The sequence below is a fragment of the Protopterus annectens genome, chromosome 3.part1, assembly GCF_019279795.1.
Source record: "Protopterus annectens isolate FY-2018-M chromosome 3.part1, PAN1.0, whole genome shotgun sequence".
Lineage (NCBI taxonomy): Eukaryota > Metazoa > Chordata > Ceratodontiformes > Protopteridae > Protopterus > Protopterus annectens.
In genome coordinates this window covers 289,772,740-289,796,208 of record NC_056732.1, presented here as the reverse complement: position 1 = coordinate 289,796,208, position 23,469 = coordinate 289,772,740, and the positions used below count along the sequence as shown (strand labels likewise).

The 23,469-nt window shown below is 40.8% G+C and overlaps 1 protein-coding gene across 1 annotated transcript in view; it reads right to left on the bottom strand.

Annotated features, from left to right (window-relative positions):
* Positions 1 to 23,469, bottom strand: part of SCIN (scinderin) — a 1,026,348-nt gene that overhangs the window by 746,215 nt on the left and 256,664 nt on the right. The window contains exon 3 of the mRNA XM_044066756.1: positions 16,969 to 17,130. Within this exon, the coding sequence (XP_043922691.1) occupies positions 16,969 to 17,130 (162 nt within the window). The remainder of the gene's footprint in view (positions 1 to 16,968; positions 17,131 to 23,469) is intronic.

The window sequence follows — 23,469 nt, the reverse complement described above, 5'->3', positions numbered from 1 at the left end:
GTTATCAAGATACCAAAAATGTAATATAATACAAATCTAGTTATTTAAGATAAATTGAAGAAACACATCCACAGACAGGAATACTCAACATTTCAGTCATGATGTTGATGTCCCAAACAATGGAGATAACAGTGGCTTGTAGGCTTTATATGAAGGATGTCCTTCATAGACTGTGTTAGTGCAAATATTGGAAGCCACTGTAGGACCTAATCTTGTTCTAGGAGGTGAAGGTGACAACTCAGATTGTAGATAGATGTACATTGACTGGAAAATAAGCAAGGGTAATATTAAGCAAGGCAATAGGGTATTATAAGATCCGAGGAATTAAACTAAATTATTATGACTTGTTATAATACAGCCCTGTGCCATTCTAATTGGACCAAGCTATTAATTTGCTTCTGTAGACCCCCTGGACATAAGGATCTGTATGGTAATCTGCTCTTTTGCTTAGTAAGAAGACTGTTGCAAAGAGGACAAGAAAAAGGTTACAAAATTGACTTACTCTGAGAATGGCAACCCGGGGCTTTCTTGGCCACATAGGCATACTTAGAACCATATCTGATTCCCTTTCTTCTTAATTTTATTAACAGTTATGGGATTACTTAAGTTGGAGGAGATACATAAGGAATTCAACAATCTAATTTTGTTGGGCAGACATTCCTCATGGTCTTTTGTGCATGCTGTGATTTATTTTTCTTTTGCCATCAGGTTTGGATCTCATTGCTGGTTCTCTTTGATCTACCTCAGTGTTCAACTTTCCCCAGTTAACCTTTCACCCATCCTAGGCTCCAAGCATTTCCCAAACTGGTGTGATTGATATCTGGTTCAATAATGTTAGGAACCAGAGAAGGAAGAAGACCACAATGTCAACAGCTTGCCTCTGGGAATACTTGCTGAAGAGGATATAGCTAGATTAATCTCTACCTTCCCCCATTATACAAAGTATTCCAAGGGTTTGACAGGCTGCTATGGATTTGTGATGAGAATATATGACATTGCTCTGGCCCACTACTGAGTCAGCTGTTGTCTTATCAATAATTGCCAGATCACACTGGGAAATGTGAATTTTAAGTACACTTCCCACATGCTCCCAGACTCTACCCCTGAGACAGTAGGCCAATCATATGCTTCATAATTCCTCGACCATACCCTTTGGCTCCTTCAGGGCTTTGGCTACTTACTTAACCTTGGCTATGGGAGTCATACAAAGGCATTCATCCCTCTGAATAATGACAGCACATAAATTATTTTAGATAATATAAAAAACTCCACCTTATGAAGACCCCATATTTTGTTTCAAAGAAGAAAAGTAAACATTTACTCAAGGAAGACTGCCATTGTTCTACATACCCTGTCTGCCAGAGTAAAGAGGTGGTTTAAATATAAATTGTTTAGGCAGAGAAGTCTATCTGAAGTATAGCATCTGACATTTCCAACAGAGAGAAATGTCTTTTTAAGATAAATAGTAGAGGAATACCATACTGAAAGTGGTGGCTCTGTGGTTTTGAGATATAAAGGCCTAACTAGGGCCCTGATGACCTGAGTGCCTGTACTGGAGTTTTTGGTCAGGCAGGGAGCAATTAAGTGGCTGGATCAAGCTCACCCAATAAGGAGTAAAGGATGAATTGCACCATACTGCAGAACACCACTTCTGGGTCAGACAGGAGGCATGAACTCTGTGTAAGAAAATGAGGTATGGAGATAGTACCTGCCAAGATCACTGCTCACTAACTAAACATAGTGTTTGAGGTAAAGAAAATATAGTTATGAGAGCCTAGTGCCATAGGCATTGCACTGCACCTACTGGACCAAAAGAAGGAGTGGTTAGGAGCAGAAAAAATATTGATGATGCTCTGCAAGATGACAAGGCACATCTTTTCCAAATCTTACCTCCACTGCATATGGCCTACAGATGCTGGCAAGCAGAGTGAATGAAGAGATCACTTTCAATGGGGCTCAATGACAAAAGGGAGACTAGAGCATTATCTACATCATGCAAAAGAAGTAGAATCTTTAGCAATAAAGTACGACTTTAACAAAATAATGCATACAGTAGCTTTTTGTCATGGCCTGAGCCTCTTCATCAGTCCATTTAAATAATGCCTTTGACCTTGGTCTAAGGTTTGTGTTGACAGAATTTATCCAAAACCAGCAGACAACTTTACTGCAATTTTTTTTTAATGTAGAAGCCAAAAAGCAATGTAAACTCCTGTCAGAAAAGGGATATTGTCAGGTTTCATGGGAACCCTGAAGATTACCGCTCTTTTCCCTCTAATTTGCTGTCTTAATTTAATAAAATAATCTTGCTGACTTGTATTTGAAAAAAAGAAGTCTAGCCCTTTTAATTTTTGCAGATATTTTTGCATTTCTGGTGTCCTGTGCTGAGGCTGACAGTAAGGAGACCTCCCCAAAGACCTCTCATACCTTAAACATAACTTATTGGCCCTTTCCATAAACGCACTGAACAAAGCATTATTTCGTCTTTATTTTCCCTTACAGAGCACATCTACATGGGGATTTGTTCTACTCACCTTCTGCTTTATTGAATCATGACTTTTTGTATTTGTATTTCACTTTTACAATTATTTTCTTTATTTCACTATTGAAGTGTCACCTCACTAAATACACGCCCTGTACATCATGTGACATTTATGTCACAGCCAATGAAATTCCAGTGTACTTCAAATTCATATAAACAGTTTACAAAAACATATAATAAGAATAAGAGTAAGAATAATGATAATAAGAATAATAATTCTTCTACTTCTTCTTCATATTATTATCTGTGTCTGGGCCACCCCCGAAAGGGGAAGTTGTATCCAATGGGATTACTGGGTGTTAACTCAGCAATAAATAAATGAATTAAATTAAATTAATGTAAAATAATAGTAGTAGCAATAATAATAATAATAATAATAGTAAAGTAATAATAGCTACATGCAAGGGTGTTGTCATGCTAAGCAGTAAAGTTATCAACAACTGACTGCGCTGCTACAGCCTCATGGGGTGAACTTCAGAAAAGAAAATAAATACACCGAAACCCCAGATTCTTGAGAAGAGGTGCACTGTTCATCTGGGTAGGCTGCTGAATCTATTCGCATTCACTTTGACAGCATTTCATACATGAGAAGCTAAGTCAGAATGGCACTGTCTTTGTTATTTTTTCATTTAAGCAAATGATACATTTTTGTGTTTACAAAACACTACCTTAAGAATAGCTTGAGGTTATGCTACATGTGCTCTTCTGCTAGGCTGGAATATTTAACCACAAATATCTGCAGCATCCTATCTGTATGCTTTAGTGCAAAGCACAAAATGAATGGGGTTACAACCAAAGAAAACTCTTACAGACTGCTGCAGTAACCCTCTTAGTTTTGTATAACATGCTAAATTCAATTAATTGCAGTAGTCCTTGTTGTTGATTAAGCCATTACAGATACTATGATGGGGGTTGTGGCATTTTTGGCAATTTCTTTAATATGCATGTTAACTCATTGGTTTTCACAGCAATTTTTTAATACTATGAAAACTGTGTGTGTGAAGACTGGGAGCTAATGTGGGACTCCTGCAAAAATGTGTTCAAACTCGTTTACTTATTCACATGTAATATTCTGTCAAATAATGTGATGAGTGACTGCAAGCTGATTTTCATAATTAAAACATTCTGAATTTCTCCAAAATAGTCTGAAAAATACATACTTTTCTATCCAGGAATGGTACCATGTTTAGAGTTAGTCAAATGAGTTTAATTTTTTTGCTTACTTTATGCTGAAAATGGATAAGTTCAAAAGATAATGATATGTAATTACCATTAAGCAATGGCGATGTATAAGAGTCAGCATCTTAGACCAGATTCATAAAGGTTAGCACAAAGTGCACTCTTAGTGGAACCTTTCAGAATGAATAGACATCATAAGCATTGTGGTAGTGCTGTTCTTAAATTCAGAAAGTGTGCACATAGTGTACACTGTGTGATAATCTTTATGAATCCAACCTGCTTTTTTTTTACTTAGAAAGTGCTAGAGGGGGGTTCTCCAAGTTTCCACTATGAGTGGATAAAGATCAATTTGCTGAGGATCAGAATCACTAAACTGCATTCCCTGAATAGCCAAAAACAAAACAAAACAAAAAAAAACACTTTTTATATCATTTTTGCTGGGGGCATGCCCCCTGCAACACTGATGCCATATATACCAAGTCCGTGGTTTGCACCGACTCAAAGAAGGGGAAAATTCCCCTGAAAAGGGCATTACTGTTGACACAACATGCTAACAGTGATTTCCTATGGAGGAGCTCCAATCCTTGGCAGGTTCAGTCTTAGGCAAAAGATGCTCAAGAAGTCAGTCCTCATCCATTCATAGGTTACCTGTGTCTCCAATGGTCATTCCTTTGGCAATAGTAAGAATACTTAATAAAACTCTTGTCCTGCATCAGTCATGTGGTGCATGGGGATGGAGTCCCAAATATCGAAGGAGCTAGCACGAGGGGGAATAAATGATGACCCTGAACCGGATCCCTTCTCTTGGGTTGGGAGAGTGGAGAACTAGGGTGTGTGCTCTGCTTCCAAACTAAGGTGGTGTTCAGAAATGAGATGGCAGCATCTCCCTGAAATGGAAACAATGCTATACTGTGGTTAATGTCGCTCAAAACAAGTTGATAAATCCTTTATACTACTCTTTTGCACACTGACTCTTTGGACTATTTCAAGCTTGTGTAATGGATGTAAGAAAAAAAAACTTCTGATGGTTCATTGGTTGGCAAGCACAAGAAAAAATGATTTGGCAAGAATAAATAAGTATATAAAAATCTTGTCCTTGCACTGACAGACATGCTAAGTTGACTCATTGTTTTGCAATTGTTGAGCTGATGGAAAAGGTTGGTGTAGATACTCTCCTGGAATTCTTAGAACATAGTCTGGAGTGGGTGTCTTCTAGAATTCTGTTATTGCCACCTGCCTTGATATAAGTGTATGTAGTTATTTCCATTTACCAAATGTTAGAAAGGTCAACTCTGACTTAGTGACCGGGTTAGGGGATATGCTGCCATAGATAAATAACAATGTCAATATGCCAGATAGAGCCGATCTACATTGGTTGAAGCAATATTGTTGATGTTTAGCATATTGCTACTTGATTTGCAGTGTTGTTATTGCTGTTTCTTCTGGAAATGCATCTTTGGTGTGCTGCCACTGCTGCTGCTTGCTTGTCTCTTATTGTAGGAAGGGCAAATGAGGCTTGGGAACAAAGCAATTTGTCCACGGACATCTTTGGCAAGGCTATAGAGAGTTAAATGGGGTGGAGCTGGTTGGTTTCTAGGTAACGGATTTAAGATTAGGGATGAAGATAGCCTACTTAGTTGGAAAGGGTAGGGTTAATTTGTGAAGGAACTTTAGAGGAAGTGAGGTAGATGTAGGGTGGGACTTAGGAGTTTTAAAGGAGTGCAACTGTTGAGAGGATTTTATTTTGGCATGAACTTGTTAAGGCAAGGTTACGTCTGAGATGACCTATAGGTATAGGCCTTGGGTTAATAGGGTGGTGGTGGTTGTGACCAGTTTGTGTGTGTGTGTGTGTGTGTGTGTGTGTGTGTATATATATATATATATATATATATATATATATACATTTTTCTTTTTTTTTTTTACACTAAGCATGGATAAGGCTAGTTACTTGGTGCAATGGTTTGGATTCTATTGTGGTGGTGTTGGCTCATGGCAGACTGTGACGTCTGTACTTGCTTGTTTACAGGGGCTAAGTGGGTAGATAGCTGGCCATTTAATTGACCATGCCTTGGATTTGTATTTATAGTTAGAAATTGGTCCTGTGTAGTTTTAAAGGTTGGAAATCATTTTCAGTAGGGTAACGTTTGCAGGTTTTGTCTTGCCTCACATGTGTTATTTGTAGATGGCTGTATTGATTGTAGCTCGGCAGGGTAAAATGGAGCAAAGGAACTTTGGCAGAGAGGTTAGATAGAAATAGTGAATGTGTCCAGTCAAAAGAGGATCCTTAGAGAATTGTCTGGTGTAGACTGTTTTAAAGAGTTGGAGAGGATTGCTCATATTCAGTAGGCTTTGTTGCATTGTGTTGGTCCTGCCTGTGAGAGAACTAGTGCTTGCGCATGTGCTTAAGAGTTTTAACGGTTGAGGGAGGCAACTTGAGCAGGTGAGCACATTTACGCGAATTGGGTATTTGTGTGGGTGAGTGTGTGTGTGTGTGTGTGTGTGTGTGTGTGTGTGTGTGTGTGTGTGTGTGTGTGTACGTATGTGTGAGGGCCAGAGTGCAACTCTGTGTGTTGCTATGTTAGTATGTATTGGTGAGGGTAATCAGATAACTGCTTTAAGGTAAGACATGGTTGAGAGTTGAAGTTGCAAATGATTATAGGTCATAAGAAGTGGTCCTCTGGGGTGGAGATGGCCTGGGTGTAATGGTCCCGCATGTGTGTTGCTTGTCTAACTACGGATGGGAGGCAGTACAGGAGAAGGGAGATTAAGGAATGAGCATTTTAGGTCTGCATTGCTCTCTTCCTAAAGACAAAGGGAGTATGAACAGGGCCACACTTGGTGGGGGATGGGAGTGGAAGGAGGGGGCAGACTTTGAATGTTGCTCTTATGAACTTGCGAGGTTGCTGGAGTGTGACGTGTTTTGTGTTGGCATCATACCTCTCAGTTGTACAGATTTTCACAGAGTGTCCATATTTTTGCCTCATATTTTTGGTTAATTTTTCATAAAATTGTAGTTTTCTGGTAAAATGGTGGCAAATCATTGGGGAGTGGGGTTAGAAAACAGTGACGGGCATTTGAGTTTCAGACTTTATACCCTTCAGAAAAGTCATGCTAATGCAAAACCTGTTATTCTATTGGCTTTTTGGGTTTGTGATTTTGTCCAGATTTCTTGCTCTAAGAGGTTGGGAGGTATGGTTGGCATGCATTTTCTGTGGACTGTGAGAACTGAGACTTGAATGCCTGTCATTGTTTGTGGTTGGCACTTGTTAGATAGAGGAAATGTGGTGGTATGTCAGATGGACCAGGAGTGTATGGGAGACATCTGGATATTCTGCTGAGTGACAATTAACACTTCTGGGGCAGAGGATTAACACCGTAAGCTGCAGTTGCTCTGGGATGGGGTTTGGTTCCATCAGTCCTCATTTGTTTGCTGTGTGACCTTCAGCAAGTCTCTTGACCAAGCATTGCTTTGGGGTCATCCTTGTTCACACTATGTAGGGTAAATTGCACTGAATCTTATTAATTCATTAACAGCAGTTTTATAAGTAATTTTAGCTTCATTGCAAGCACCTTTGTTTCATGCTATTGTTCATTGTTGTATTTTAAGGGGTTTCATTGTCTTGGTGCAGGGAGGTTGGATGGTATGCTCCTTTTTCCTCAGTGATATGTTAATAGGAGGTATTATGGTACTTCAATGTGTGGTGAGGCTCAGTTGGACAGAATGGGTAGTGTTGAATGGTGATGAACATTATTTTTCTTCCATCGCTTTGAGCTTTCTCTTTTTGTCGTATGGTGTTTTTCTTTTGTTGCTGAATTTATGGCAAAAGTAGGAGGCCATTGTGGCTCAGGTGGAGGAACTCTTCCAGGAGATGCCTAGTAATGATTCTGGAATGGCAGATGATGCAGGTGAGACCAGTCAGAAGAGGTGACATTCAGCTCTGAGGACCAGATTGGCAGCTCGTGGCAAGCAGGCACAACAGTAAAGAGAGGTGGTTGCTGTGGCTTCTCTGGCACCTGGAGTGGCTCAGGATGGAGCAGCAGGTAATAATATTCTGTTGAGAGTCCTGTTGGGTAGAGCAGGCCTTGATTGTGTGAGGAATGATTGTGGGATAGCTGGGGATGAAGTCTGTTGGGGGTCAGGAGAAGTTAGAAGAGATATAGGGGTTACACTGGAAGGTTATGAGATGGGGCAGGGTGTAGCAATCAATGGGAAGGGTAGTGCAGGGGCAATGGTGAGGAATTTGGGGTCATCTGTGGGGGGGGATCATATTCTGAAGTTGGGTCGGATTTTGGCATATGGCTGGGTGACTGGTTAGCTGTGCAATGTTTGGGGCAAGGAGCAGGGAGAGTTTTTGTGACCCCTCGCATTCCATCTTTAGTTAAGGAGAAGATTTGGAAAGGGGAGAATGTTGATGTCTTTGAAATAATTGATGCAGAAGGGGTGCAGCAAATGTTGGAATTATTGATGGTGAATGGCAAGGATCTTATGGCAGCATTAGTGGCACTGGGGAGAAAGAGACTAGGTAGGCTGCAATCTAGGACATAGGATAGTTGGGTGGTAGGTTTTATTTACCATGTGGCAGTTTGGCTGGAGAAAGATACTTTTTTGGCTTTGCCACTTTTGGCTTACTTCTTTATGATTCAGAAGGCTCAGCATCTACAGCTAGGGACTGCTTGGTTATGGTATTACAAGATGTTTAGGAAGTGGAAGGTAGTTAATCAATCTCTCTGCTTAGGCAACCAGACATATGGCTAGTAATGATGATGGGTATATTTGGGGTGGCTATAGGAGGGGGAATGGCAGGGGGGGAGAGTGTGTTGGGATTTTAATGCAGGGTGTCGCTCATGGGTAGGTGTAAGTTCCTGAATGATTATTCAGAGTTTGTGGGGAGCCATCCAGCAGAGCAGTGTGGTCGACATGAGGCAAATTTGGTGACTCCGGGTGTGTCTTCATCTGATATAGGTGTTTTCCCTTCATCTTTCCAGGGGTTTCAGAATCTCTGAGCTAGGGGTAATTTTTGAGGGCTACAGGGAGGGGTGTATTTTTGGGGGGGCAAGGGGATAGCCGGTGGGCTCATTCTTCTGATAAGGTGGACGCATTGTGGTGTATGGGCCAGCAATTTCCTGATTCATCTCTTAAAGAAGAAGAAGAGATAATTGAGGGCTTTTCTCAGGGGTTTTCTATTAAATTGAGGGTACTTGGGGATGGGGTAGTTTGTAGGAATTTGCATCTGTTCAGGGGAAGGAAGATGTTTTGGAGGATTTAGCAGAGATGGAATGACAGATGGGCAGGTAGTTGGGGCCTTTCAATAACCCCCCCATGACAGTTTTAAGCTTTCACTTATGGGTTTGGTTCCTAAGAAGGTGGCTGGTGAGTTTAGGCATATTCACCACTTGTTGTACCTGGACGGGAGCTGTGTTAATGATTTCATTTCTGTGGAGGATGCCAAGGACAGTTATACATCTCTGGATGACACTGTGAAAATTATTTGGGGGTTTAAGGATCCATGTATGGTTAGTAAAGGTGGGCATTGAATCTGTCTTTCACATTTTGCTGGTACATGAGGAGGAGTGGCCATTATTAGGCATGGCAGTAGGGAACAAATTTTATTTTGATAAGGCTATGCCAATGGGATGCTTAGTGGCATGTGCTACTTTTGAGAAATTTAGCATGGTAAAATACCTCTCAATTGTACAGATTGTTGCAGAATGTCCAGATTTTTGCCTCATATTTCTGATCCATTTTTCATAAAATTGTCATTTTCTGCCAAATTAGTGGCAAATCATTAAAGACTGAAGTTAGAAAATAATGACAGACATTTGAATTTCAGGCTCCATATCCTACAGAAAATCTGCGCTAATGCTGAACCTGTTAATCTATCAACTTTCTAAATTTGTAGCAGGAATAATTAAAAGTTGTCCCAATTTTTGGGCCCTAATCCCACTTTTATTTATGGGTTTGTCCAGACTTCTTGCTCTTAGCGGTTGGGAGGTATGCATAGTACTGCATTGGGGTTGGCAGCAATGGGTCAATACTCAGAGGGCAGTTCATTTTTTGGATGATTTTTTGATAGTAGGTGAGGGATTTGTGGGAGCAGATGAAGGTTTAGAAGAATTTTTAGAGATGTGTGAAGAGTTGGAGGTCCCATTGGCTAGGCAGAAGTTGGAAGGTCCAACTAAGCCATTGGTTTTCTTAGGATTGCTGGTGGACGCTGAATGGGAGTTGTTTTGTGTGCTGAATGATAAGATAGCCAGACCAAAGGAGAAGATTGGTCGGATGGTGTCCAAGGAGAAGGTGCAGATTCATGAGGTTATAAAGCTTTTGGGGCTTCTTAATTTTGCATGCCAGGCAGTGCATCCAGAGCATACCTGTTGTAGGTCAGCAGCCTTTTTGTTAAAAGGAGGGAAGAGCAAACACCATTGGGTCAAGGTTAACAAGTTGGTATGGGCTGATTTGGCACTTTGGTTATCCTTTTTGAGCAGTTTGATAGTGTTTCTTTTGCAGACAAATTGGGTTGGTCAACAGGATTTGCAATTGTTTATGGATGCTGATGGGGGTGTTGGAATGGGTGCATTTTTTGAAGGGGAATGGCTTGCGGCTCCTTGATCGGTGGATTGGTTGGAAGGATGAGTGGAAAAGGGATGTTGCCTTTTTGGAGTTAATGCCAATCTGGGGTTGCAATGGTAGTTTGGCAGGAGCTTTTGAGGGGAAAGAGGATAATATGGCAGTGGTGTGAGTTTTGCAAGCAGAGTGCAAGATCTAAATTGTTGTTATGTCTGTTACATAAGTTGGCATTGTTCTCAGGTGTGCATGTGGCAGGAGTTAGGAATGAGATTGCTAAGAGTCTGTCTCAATTTCAGTTTTCCAGGTTCCAACAGTTAGCCCCAGGGGAGAAGGAAGAACCGATGGTGTTGCCAGACGAGGTGTGGTATATTGGGTTGATGTAACCAGGAGGTTGGTGCAGCATTCTCGGGTGGTGTCTAACACGAAGGCTTATGGTAGGGCATAAATTCATTTTGATAAATTTATTTTGCAGTTACCTGAGGATGAAGGAGTGTGGTCAGAGGAAAATTTGCTGCTTGGGGACAGGGTAGGGCAGTGCAATCGGTTAAGGTGGATTTGGCAGCGGTTAGTATATTTGCGCAGGGAGCTGGTTTGCACAATTTTACAAAGTATTGTATGGTGGAGGCCTATGCTGAGAGGGTAGGGTAGAGTGGCTGGAGTGCATATGGATATGTTTTAGCCATTGATGAGACAGGTTTTGAGAATATTATTGAGGGGTTTGGCTTTAGTGATGGGTGATTCAGTGGACTATGTTTTGTGGATTACTTTATGTTTATGGATATATTTTGGAGCACTTTGAGTGTCAGAATTGTTAGGTTCATTACACTGGAGAGATGTTATGGTTTTCCCAGGGTCAGTGCACATTTGGTTATATAGGTTTAAAACAGATCGGTTAGGTAGAGGCATGCAGATAGTTCTTGGGAAAGATAGGAGTGCAGTGCTTTTCCCAGTCAGTTGGGTTATGGGTTTGATGTGGACTATTGTGGGAGGCCCTCAGAAATTGATATTTCAGTTGACAGGGGATAAGGTGGTAATGTGTAATCAGTTTATACATGTAATGAGAAAGGCGCTGTGTTATATGGGTTTTCCAGATGAGAGGTTTTCTACACCTACTTTCCATATTGGCAGAGTCTTGGATATAGCAAGGGAAGGTAGGTCCACTGAGGTCATTCAGAGAGTGAGGAGGTGGTAGTCAAATGCCTTTTTATCTTATATTAGGTAATGGATAATATTGATAATTAATAACAATTTTTGTGTGTGTCTTTCAGGAAAGGGGATTGCCATCTTGGGCCATTTGTAAATATCCATTGGGTGGCAAAGATGGCAGTAGTTAGGATCGATGGAAAGGACTTAGGTTTGCATTGATTGGGGTGGGCTGTTAGCTGGCACGGGGTTAGAGGTCTTAGGTGGAGTCAGCTTATGGATGAAATTGAAGTGATACGGTCACGGATGAAATTGTCACAAGCATTGGTGATACATTTAGCTGGTAATGTTTTAGGGGCAATTCCTAAAACCCACTTGGTGAACAGGATAAGGGAGGATTTGGATCTTGTGGACATTATATCCATGCATGTGCATTGTTTGGTGAGAGATAGTATCACATCTGTGTTTGCAGCATGCTGTTAGTTTCAAGGCTTTGGAGCATGCACATAGGTTTATTAACTACAGGCTGGCATGGCAGTTGGGGGCATTGGGTATATGTATGATAGAACATTTGGACTTCGATGATAGAACACTGGGACTACGATGATCAAGACCCAGTTTGGTATAGATGTGATGGGGTACACCTGAGTGTGTTTGGTTTAGACTTGTTTAAAGTACATTTAGGTTTATTTTTTGAAAGTCTAATGAAAGTTCTTATATAGGAGAAGGGGAATAAGCCATGATCAGGCTGGTGGGTAAAGAAAAGGGGCAGGCTTGTCCTTCTTCTGTTCCCCCTCTTGGTGTTGGGGTTGATGCAATGATTTGGGGGATAAAAGTGAGCGGATGGACACTGCTTAATTGATAATAAGTGAGCGGAGGTATGGACGCTGCTGATTTGAGCAGGTGAGTGAGTTACACTGCTCTGATGTTCATTATGAGGATTTTATGATTTCACATGTTTTGGTTATAAGGTTATTGTGTTCTAATTAATTTTTGAAATGACGTAAAAAGTTATGTTTGAAATTAATAAATGTCATCAAATGTCGGTTTGTGTTATGTGTATTATTGAAGAGGACCAATACAAATACTTCTTAGGACATTTACTGGAATTCTTAGGGAACTAGAAATACCCTGAACCAATTTTAACTAGTCAAACCTAGAGAGACCTATGAGGCATCTACGGTAAAATATTAGTGAATGGGTGACTACATGCACACCTTGTCATCTGAAGCTTAGTTATCTGAGAAATCAATGTCTGTTGAGAGAAAACAGTAATATTGATAGTCTAGGCTTGCATCCCTATAGCAAGCAGTAGGAATACTGACATCTGTTCTAAAACTGAAACATAAAGAGTTGCAATGGTAACAAAGATGGCTGATGAATGACAGGTCATTTCGAGAGCAAATACAAAAGATTATGAAGCAGGTTTCATTTAAATCACCAGGCTCACACTTCTTTCCCTGTGGTATTTATTGTCCTAATTTGTTCTCTTGTTGAAACAGTGGGACATGAGGGGATATCATCATGTATTATCACGTATCATCATGGAACTCATAAACAAAGACATTGGTAATCTCCAAACTCTGGACCCTACCCAGTTTGGATTTGTAAAAGGCAGATCATGTCTCCTAAACCTGATTGACTTCTTTGAAGCAGTCGCCAAAGCCATAGATGAGGGTAAAAAGGTTCACACAGCTTATCTAGATCTCGCCAAGGCTTTCGACACCATCCCCCACTCTGGAATTATAGATAAGCTCACTAAACTAGGTATAAATCCCTATGTCACAAGATGGGTTGCCAACTGGCTCACAGACAGAACCCACACTGTGAAAGTAGGCAATTCCAAATCCGACTTCAGACCAGTGACAAGTGGAGTACCACAGGGTTCAGTCCTGGGTCCTCTCCTGTTTGGTATCTACTTCTCTGAAGTGCAGGCTAACACAGAAGGTCTTTGGCTAACAAAGTTTGCAGATGACTGCAAACTAGGAGCCATAATCAAAACTCCTAATGATGTGGACAAACTACAAAAGGGCCTCACTGAGACAGATACCTGGTGTCAAAGCCATGGCCTGAAGCTCAATGCCAAAAAGTGTATTGTCATCCCCTTTGGTAAAAACTCTATACCCATGAACTACCACACAGCTGGTAGTCTACTTAATGCCGAAAATGTGATAAGAGACCTTGGGACACAGGTGGACAGTAGTCTCTCCTTTGATAATCACATCGCCACAGTGGTCAGGAAAACGTTCTACGTGGCTCATCTCATCACAAAAGGATTCTCATCCAGAAAAAAAGAGGTCATAGTTCCCCTCTAGTCATCACTCATTAGACCCATTATAGAGTACAATGCCCCTTTTGGTATGTACCTCACAAGACATCTACAACAACTGGAAAGAATACAGAAATACCTCAGAAAGATGATTACTGGCCTCAAACAGATGCCCTACGCAGACCGTCTCAAAAAATTACAGCGTTACTCCATCGCATATCGCCTACTCAGGGATGATCTCTGCCTAACATACAAAGCTATGTCAAACCCAGAGCTGTTGGACATGCTCCACTTAAAGAAATCCCAATCCTTCCAAGCTGCACGCTCTAGGGACCTAAACCTTGTCACCACAATAAACAGAACATGCTGGAGGGATATATTCCTGTCCCAGAGACTTCCCATACTTTGGAACAGACTACCTATGTCAAACAGAGCTCCTCATTAGCACTCTTCAAGAAAAATATTGATGATTGGATGGGAAATGGGAAATTCACCCCGGAGGTCATTTCTGTGGCTCTGCTCAACAGGGGCACAGGAAAATAATTTTCTTGGGTGGTGAAAGCCAGGGTACATTTTTTGGCTAGGCTTATATAGGCCCTAGGGCCAATAGCCAAGTACCTGCCTATGAACTTATATGCAGTAGGTTGAAATGGTCATCAGGGAGAACCAAGCCAGAATATCTCAACTATCACCAGGGCAAGCAGATATGGGTCTCTTAGCCATTAATTCCTGCCCCTGACATGACTGTTAATCCATTTTGCTTATCTATCAATTTGCTTGTCCATTAATCTATTAACTTATGTATTTATTTATTTATTTTACATTGCTTTTCTTTTTGTTTCTTAAGCTGGTTTAATAGAAGAAGGAAAATTAGATGAAAAAGCAGAGGCTGAATTTTATTTTACTATTTTCAGAAATGTATATTTAGTTCTATGCCATCAAGGCTTGTTCAGCAAAATGTATTACTGGATAGACTCATGCAGTTTCATTTCACTTTTACACTAATACAACCCCTTGGCTTTTCTTTTTAAACACAAAACATCTTTATTGAATTAACACTTATGACAAAGGCAATCACACATGTATATAAATGAAAACAAACCATATTGACATATTTTCAAATGCAAACATATATCACTTGTAATCTATGCAGTTATTGTCAGTCAAACATTACTTATCTCATTCAATTCCTGCTTTCCCTTAAACCTCATTCCTCCTCCAAAACGTTATTCTGCATGTATTGTAAACATATGCGTGTGTGTGTGTGTGTGTGTGTGTGTGTGTGTGTGTGTGTGTGTGTGTGTGTGTGTGTGTGTGTGTGTGAGTGTGTGAGGCCTTTTTACCAATGAAATCAGTTATTTCCAATTTTTAAACAGCCTTACCAGAGTGCTTACCTCAAATAGGTGCAGCTCTGTAGTGGGCTGTCTCTGTGGCCTACTGCAAACACTAGTAAGGCATTCCCATGGAGGGGTACATCGTAATTATCCACATGCTGTTCCCCTGGAAATTCTTTATGCAGCCAAGTGAGTCATAGAACCACAATGCTGTGTAAATCCTTATAGTAATTAACTCGGTCAAAGGCTTGCATGCACTCATTACTTTTAATGGTGTTTAGCAGATAGGTAGTGTTGAGATGTGTGCACTTGTGTATATGTGTGGAGGTTGCATTTGTGATCGTATGTAGAGGTAAGAGTGGTGTCAGGTAAATTTAAGTGTGAGAGCGTGTCTGCCTCACTGGTTGCATTAAACGGTTAGGGGGATATGTAAGGTAGGTGTGTGTGTGTGTGTGTGTGTGTGTGTGTGTGTGTGTGTGTGTGTGTGTGTGTGTGTGTGTGTGTGTGCGTGTGTGTGTGTGTGTGTGAGAATGTGTGCATTTGTGTTGGGAGGTGGCTACTATACCACTAAAATCCCTTTGAGCATCAAACAATTCCTGCAGCACTTGGGGTGAGGACACTAGACACCAGGTACACTCTTTAATATAACTCTCATACACTTATGAACTTAATACTACTCAGGTTTTGCAGGATAAAGTATGGGAGGGTGCTAAAACATACGAAACTCTAATTTCTGACATTACTGACTGTCTGTAGTGGTCTGTAATGTACCCTGGCATCTGGAAAACTCCACAGTCAAATGGAAAATGCCAGGAGGGGGGCACTAGATGAAAATAGTGAGTCTAATATTTCTGTAAAACTCTTAAAGACTTAATAGAGCAGCAGGTTTTACATTCCAGTGCATTTTCTGAACAACAATAAGAAACTCTACTGTTTGGCATTATTGACTGCCTGTAATCATTTATGATTTATGAGAGACAGGAAAAGTAAGTGGAAACACCAGGGACATTCCTTATATACATGTCTGTGTGTGTGCGTGTGTATATATCCTTATATACATGTCTGTGTGTGTATATCCTTATATACATGTCTGTCTGTGTGTGTGTATATCCTTATATACATGTCTGTGTGTGTATATCCTTATATACATGTCTGTGTGTGTGTATATCCTTATATACATGTCTGTGTGTGTGTATATCCTTATATACATGTCTGTGTGTGTGTATATCCTTATATACATGTCTGTGTGTGTGTATATCCTTATATACATGTCTGTGTGTGTATATTCTTATATACGTGTGTTTGTGTGTGTGTGTGTGTGTGTGTGTGTGTGTGTGTGTGTGTGTGTGTGTGTGTGTTTGTATCCTTATATACATGTCTGTGTGTGTATATCCTTATATACACGTCTGTGTGTGTATATCCTTATATACATATGTGTGTGCGTATATATAAATACATATATATTGGGTGTACTGAATTTAGTTGAAACATCCAAATGTTGACATTCACTTTGCCAACCAGAAAACATTGACTTAACAAATGTAGACATGGTTTTAATCATGCACTGAGCTGCATCTCCCATACCCACTTCTAATTATATATACTAACTCTGAGACTGCACAATGTCAGGGAAAGACATATTCCCCAACCCTGAGAATTGTGCAGTGTCACACACTTGCTGACGTTCTGCTTAGTCAACCAGTGCTGGTGTTAATGACATTCAGCCTTCCAATATATATATAAAAACTCAAACTTTTGAAATTGACTCTGACTTGTATCATTTGGCAAAAGGGGGAACAGAGGACCAAGTGGCTACCCTACCTCATAAATGAATGTGGAATTAATTACTCCACAAAGGAAGTAGACGCAATCACTGATCTAATTAAATTGAACTAATAATTAATAACTAAAGTAGCGTAATCATATTGCATAAACTTACTGCTCCAAGATCAATTATGAAACAGTCGCCACTGTTGAAGCTGTGCCAGCTGAATGGAACTTCTGTTGCCCTTACTACCCTCCTGCCCTTGATATGAAGAATTCTCTGTGCAGAAAGGTCATTTGTTACAACATGTTGGAATCCAGATGAAACACCGCCAGCCTAAAGGAAGAAAAAATAATATAAGCATATACCATTTAGTTTTTGGATGTATCCAGTTGATATAACTGGTATGTCATCCAGATAAATAAAAAAAGCTGTTACCAGTAGAACCTTTGAAAAGTACAAAGCAAATGACAGCTATCTTTAAAGGAAAACAAACTCATCCACACATCTTTATTTAATTTATGAACTTCACACTGTCTAATGAATGTTAACATTTCTAGTCTGTGAACATAGTAAAATGAAAAAAGTATAATTTGCTCGTTTGAAAACGCCAACTACAGTTCTAGCACTTTGTTGCTCCTGATTCTTAATTAACATAGAAAATCAACAAGTATACATTGACATTAGGCTAACATTTAAACTCAGTTTCTCATTAAATGCCCATTCTGTTTAATGAAAAACCTGAGAAGAGTTTTATCTAGTTCATTCTATAGTTCAGTACCCGAAATGCGTTTAGAAAGGTATGCTCTCTTATCTGTGATTTCCTACCACAGAATGCAAGAGCCAGCTACTCTGGTATTACCTAGTAGGCTTAGAAGGAGGCTTTTCATTTCTTATGCCTAGTTCAATGGCCACTGTGCTTTGAAAGGCCCTATGTGCATGTGTGGAGAAATGCTAATATTGACTAATCAGTTTCATTTGCACAGTCAAAGCATTTGCAGCAAGATATGTAAATTCTTTCTTTGAAAGCTGAAGGAAGGATCTAGAAGGCATATGTTCATTCTTGTACTGTTCTTCAAGACCAGCACATGCTTGTAACTAGTCAATAAGAGTAACAGAAGAAATCACAGTGCCATGGCTAGAGTGCCTTATGACTAGTCCTGTAGTTATAAACTGGATTATTAAAGGGAAATTCCCTGTACTTGTTGCTGGCTTATACTGCTTATAAAAACTTAGTATTCCCACTGTTACTGAAGGCCTAAAATATAAACTCCTACAGCACTGATTATTGTAGCTTTTGTGTCATGTCTAGCAGTATGAATTTTCTGTACCTACTGAGCACCGGGGTGGCATAAACATACTGAGAAATGTTCTCCTTCTTTCATTCAGCCTTCTTGAGAAATGCTGACTGTTCCATAATATGAGAATGCAGCTTAAAGCATACTGAGCTGTACAATATAGATTCTAACGAAAGTACAGAATAGTTTTGAGAATTTGATTATTATTTAATTTACAAAACGACACTGTTAAGTTTCAGTTTTTCTGTTTAATATGATGCACAAAGATATATCAGCATCTAGATAGATAGGTTCATAGGTTCATAAGTTCATAGGTGTGTACTAGGCTAATGGCCCTGGAGCCTTTACAAGCCTAGCTCATAGGATTACCCTGGCATCGTGCCACCTGACCTTAGTACCCAGTGCCTCTGTTGAGTAAAGCCACTGGAGTGATCCCCGGGGTGAACTTTCTATTCCCCATCCACTCATTAAGATTTCTCTTGAAGAGGCCCAGTTAGGTGCTCTGCTTGACATGTATGAGAAGCATAGTAAATAACATGAGCAGTCTCTGGGTTATGAACCTGTCCCTCCAGCATGTTCTGTTGATTGCGGTAATGAGGTTGAGGTCTCTGTAGCATGTGGTGCGGACAACTGGGATTTTTTTTAGATGTAGCATTTCTAACAGAGCTGGGTCAGACATGGCTTTGTAAGTCAAGCAGAGATCACCTCTAAGTAGGTGATATGAGACAGATAATAGTTGGAGGTTTTTGAGCCTATCCATATAGGACAACTGTTTAAGGCCTAGGTTCCTCCTTGTGAGGTACTTTTGTGGCCTGTCTAGTTGCTGCAGGTGGCTAGTGAGGTACATGCCAAATGAGGCATTGTACTCGATGACTGTCCTAATGAGGGAAAAGTTGAAGGAGACAATGACCTCTTTCTTCCTGGATGCAAAACCTTTAGTAATGAGATGTGCCACATAGAAGGACTTTCTGACCACATTGGCAATGTGGTGGTCAAAGGAGAGGTTGCTGTCAACATTGTTCCCAAATCTCTTATAATGCCTTCTGTGTTCAGTGGACTACCATTGATGCAGTAATTCAAGGGAACCAGGTTTTTCCCAAAGGGGATGATGACACATTTTTTGGCATTGAGCTTAAGGCCATGGTCCTGACACCAGTTGTTAGTCTCAGTGAAGCCTTTCTGTAGGATGTCAACATCACTTGGGGAGTTAATAGTAGCTCTCAACTTGAATCGTCTGTGAACTTTGTCAGCCACAGTCTCTTCGTGTTGGCCTGGACTTCAGAGAAGTAGATACCAAACAGGAGAGGACCCAGGACCGAACTCTGTGGGACTCCACTCGTGACTTGTTGGCAGTCTGACTTGGAGTCAGCTACTTTCACACTGTGGGTTCTATCTGTGAGCCAGTTTGCAACCCACCTATGATATAGGGGTTGATGCCCAGCCTAGTGAGTTTTTATATGATTTCTGAGTGGAAAATGGTATCAAAGGCCTTGGCCAGATCAAGGTAGGCTGTATGAACCACCTTGCCTTCATCCACAGCTCTGGTTACTGACTCAAAGAAGTCGACCAAGTTGAGCAGGCATGATCTACCCTTCACAAAACCAAACTGTGTAGGATCCAGAGTTTGGAGATTCCCTATATCCTTGTTTATTAAGTCCATGATGATGCATTCCATAGCCTTCCATATCAGACTCTTCAGGCTAATGGGGCTATAGTTCCCAGGGTCTGTCGTCACTCCTCCTTTGTAGAGAGGGATGACTGTAGCAGGGCATCATTCAGTAGGGGCAAAGCCTGAGGTGAGGCTGTGATTTAAGAGGGGACACAGGTGAGGTGCCAGTTCACTCTGTAGTTCATGTAGAACACAGCCAGGACTATTGTCAGGTCCCATAGAAGCTGTATTCTTGGCCTTGGACAGTGCTGTTTTAACCTGTGCTGCAGTAATACTGGGTGCTTGGCAATCTACTGGCATTGTGATTGGTCCTTTGGGGGAAGAGAGTGGTAAAGTCAGCACTAAATCTGTTGGTCAGTATATTGGCAATATCTGTTGGCTGTATATAAGAGGGCCCATTGTGCAGTAGCTCAGAGCAAATCTGGGTACTGCTGTGGAAATTCTATACATAAATATAGAAGGCCTTGTGGTTGTCTTTAATATCTGCTGCAATTTTATTTTCATAGCTAGCTTTAGAGGATTTGATGAGGGATCTCAACCTTTTGTTGAGGCTGATAAGGAAGTTTTTCCAGTCTTGGGACTTCACCTTATTCCACATCAGTTTCCTCCTTCTGTTGTAGAGTTTGTTTATGGCCAGGGACCACCAGATTGGCTTCCTTTTTTTGAGGAGTGTCTTGGTTCTATTGGGTATGGCAAGATCCATGCATTTGTGTATGTGTTCATACAGTGCATTGGTGTATGATTTGGCAGTCATGCAACTATTCTCCATTTACATGGGTGCTGTGAAGTTAGCCACCTCTGTTTTTAGGAGCCCAAAGTTAGCTTTGGAGAAATTTTTCATGTTGGTTACCTTTGTTGGGGGTGGGGGTGGGGATGGATTTCAAAGATGATTAATTTGTGGTCGTATCTAACCAGGGAGGAGTTGACTATCGGTGTAGAGCAACGGTCGCCCATGTTAGCAATGACCAGGTCAAAGATGTTGCTACCTGTAGTGTGGGTAAGAATGAGCTGGTCCAGGGCATTGAAATTAATGAATTCCAAAAAGAGTTGGGCAGGTGTATTGGTACATGAGTAGTTTTCCCAGTTAATGGACGGGTAACTGAAGTCGCCCAGTATGAGAGCGTTAGGTTGGACTCTAATATTCTCCAGGGATAACTAGGAATGTGGAGTGTAAGTCTTGGGACATGGTTGGGGAACTATAGCAGGCTATGACCTGAATCGCTGTCTTACCCAATGTTAGCTGAACCTGAAGTATCTCAGATATGTTATGTTGTGCTACCAGTCCGGAGGTGTGCATATCCTTTATGAATATGGAAACACCACCGCATTTGGAGCTTCTGTCCAAGTTCTGGGGCCAAAAGTTGTGGAATGAGTTATATCCTAGTAGTGCAGGGATGCTTTCTGTTGCCTTGAACCAGGTCTGTTACAGCACAGATGTCGATGTTCTCCATTTTAAGAAGTGCTTTGACTGAGTGCATTTTGTGATTTAGACTTCTAGTGTTGAGCAGCATGACCCTCAGATTGCATTTGTTTGTAGCTGTTACTGTGTTAATTTGGTCTTTGGAACACTGCTTAAAAAAGGCACTATAAGGGTGGGAAGAGCCATGGCCTGTATCCAGAAGCCCTGGGGTGACAGATGCAGCCCATCTCTGGCAAAGCATCGAGGTCTGTCAATCATGTCATCCCAGGCAGACAGATACCGGATCCCCTTAGAATGACACCAGAAACTTAGCCAATTGTTGAAATCAATCATTTTCTGCTTGTACTGTGTTATCATTCTGGGTGATGGTAGGATGCTGCTCAGGGCTAGGGTCATACCTGCCTGGGCTACATAATCCGAGAGCTCCTCCATGTCTCTTTTCATGTAGTCCTAGGAGGTACGTCTCAGGTCATTCACACCCACATGTACAATGACACAGTCATATTCTTACCTGTTGTTGAGGGACCTGAGTGCATGCATTATGTGGCAAATCCTGGCGCCTGACAGGCAGCTGACTGTTACTTTCTCCTTAGTCAGCCTAGTGAGTAGGACATCAGTGTGCCTCACTGTTGAGTCACCTATGACTAGTGTGTTGGGCGTGCTGTTTTGCCTTAGAGTCTTTGGTTAAGTGGCACACTCTTTAGGAGAGTTATGTGTCTCGTGATTAGTGTGGTGTTGTGGTGGTCAAGTGTGTTTCTGCCTTGAAGGTCTCTACTGTTTGGGTAGATTTTTATTGAGAGCCTCCATGAAGGTGGATGTGTGGTTTGTGTTTTTATGTGAAGGCAGTGCTGGTGTGTGTTCTGGAGGGCTATGTGTTCCATGTGGTGTGGTGCAAGTGTTGACCTTCTCATCTTGACCAGCTATTCCGGTCTTGGCTAGGGAGTGCGTGGGTTCCAAGTTGGATATATAAGTGCATCTCTCACAAGTCTGAGTGTTGGGAGGTAAGAGAAGAGGGTTTGATGTGTACATGATGCAGTTGCTACATTGCCTCAGGATGCCCAAGTTCACCAAGTTAATAGGAGAAAGTACAGGGAACTGACCTTTAGACATGACTGGAGGGGTGGGCATTAATAATAAGTACTGGAGCTCTTTCCTTATAGAATGTTTAGTGCTGGTAGCACTTTTGTGTGCTTTGATAATTACTACGAGAAGTCTGGTAAAGTGCTAAACTAATATGCTAGTAAAAGTGCAGGAGAGGAGAAAACAAGCAGATCTAAGGGAAAAATTGAAGATTAGACTTTGGGACTGCTCAGAAGCTTACAAACAGTCCTGTATATAGCAAATCTATATCTGGACTAGACTAGTTACAGGAAAGGTGGGAAGCAAGCACAAACACAGGTTTTTAAACCAGAAAGTTGAAAGAGATGGAAAAACTGCCCAAACGGTCAATAAACTACAATTTCTGGTTCAGAAACCACTCCTTTTGTGGTAGATAGGCTACCTAGTGCTTACCACTCCCACTGATAAGCTAGAAGGTTTCCCTCCAACACAGAAATGCTTGGGGGGCTCAGAAGCTTACCAACAGTCCTGGATACAGCAAATCTGTATCTGGACTAGACTCATTACAGGAAAGGTGGTAAACAAGCGCAAACACGGGCTTTTAGACCAGAAAGTTTAAAGAGATGGAAAAACAGCAAAGGCAGGAAACAAGCTTAGAAATGTATTTTTTTTTTCAGAAAGCAGCTAAAACAGCACTAAAACAATTAAAGTGCAGTGCAAGCTAGCACACTTGAGTGTGTAGCAGTATTAAAGCAAATCCAGTTTAAATAAATGCAATTTATTTAAAATGTATTCTGAACTAAATTCAGTTGTTGTTTAACTCAAGTCTGAACAGTTAAAAGTGCCAAAAAAAATGTACTTATCAGCTGAGAAGCACACTCAGTCAGAACACAAGGAGATTTTTTATTTTTTTGGTTAGTAAAGTGCAAAGGGAGGAAGGAGGAGCAGAAGCTAATTCATGGTTAAGAACTGGGCTGGCCTTCTCAAATGTTCTCTCTGTATAAGGTAGAATAAACACTAGACTGGGAGGAGTGTCCCAGATCAAACTTACAGTAGGGGCTGGCAACTGCAAAGTCATAAAATATAACACCACCACAGGAATAGGGTGGGTGGGAGGAAGAAGTCCAGTTTTAAAATAGATGAGAAAACAAATAACAATGCCAGAATATATATATATATATATATATATATATATATATATATATATATATATATATATATATAATTCA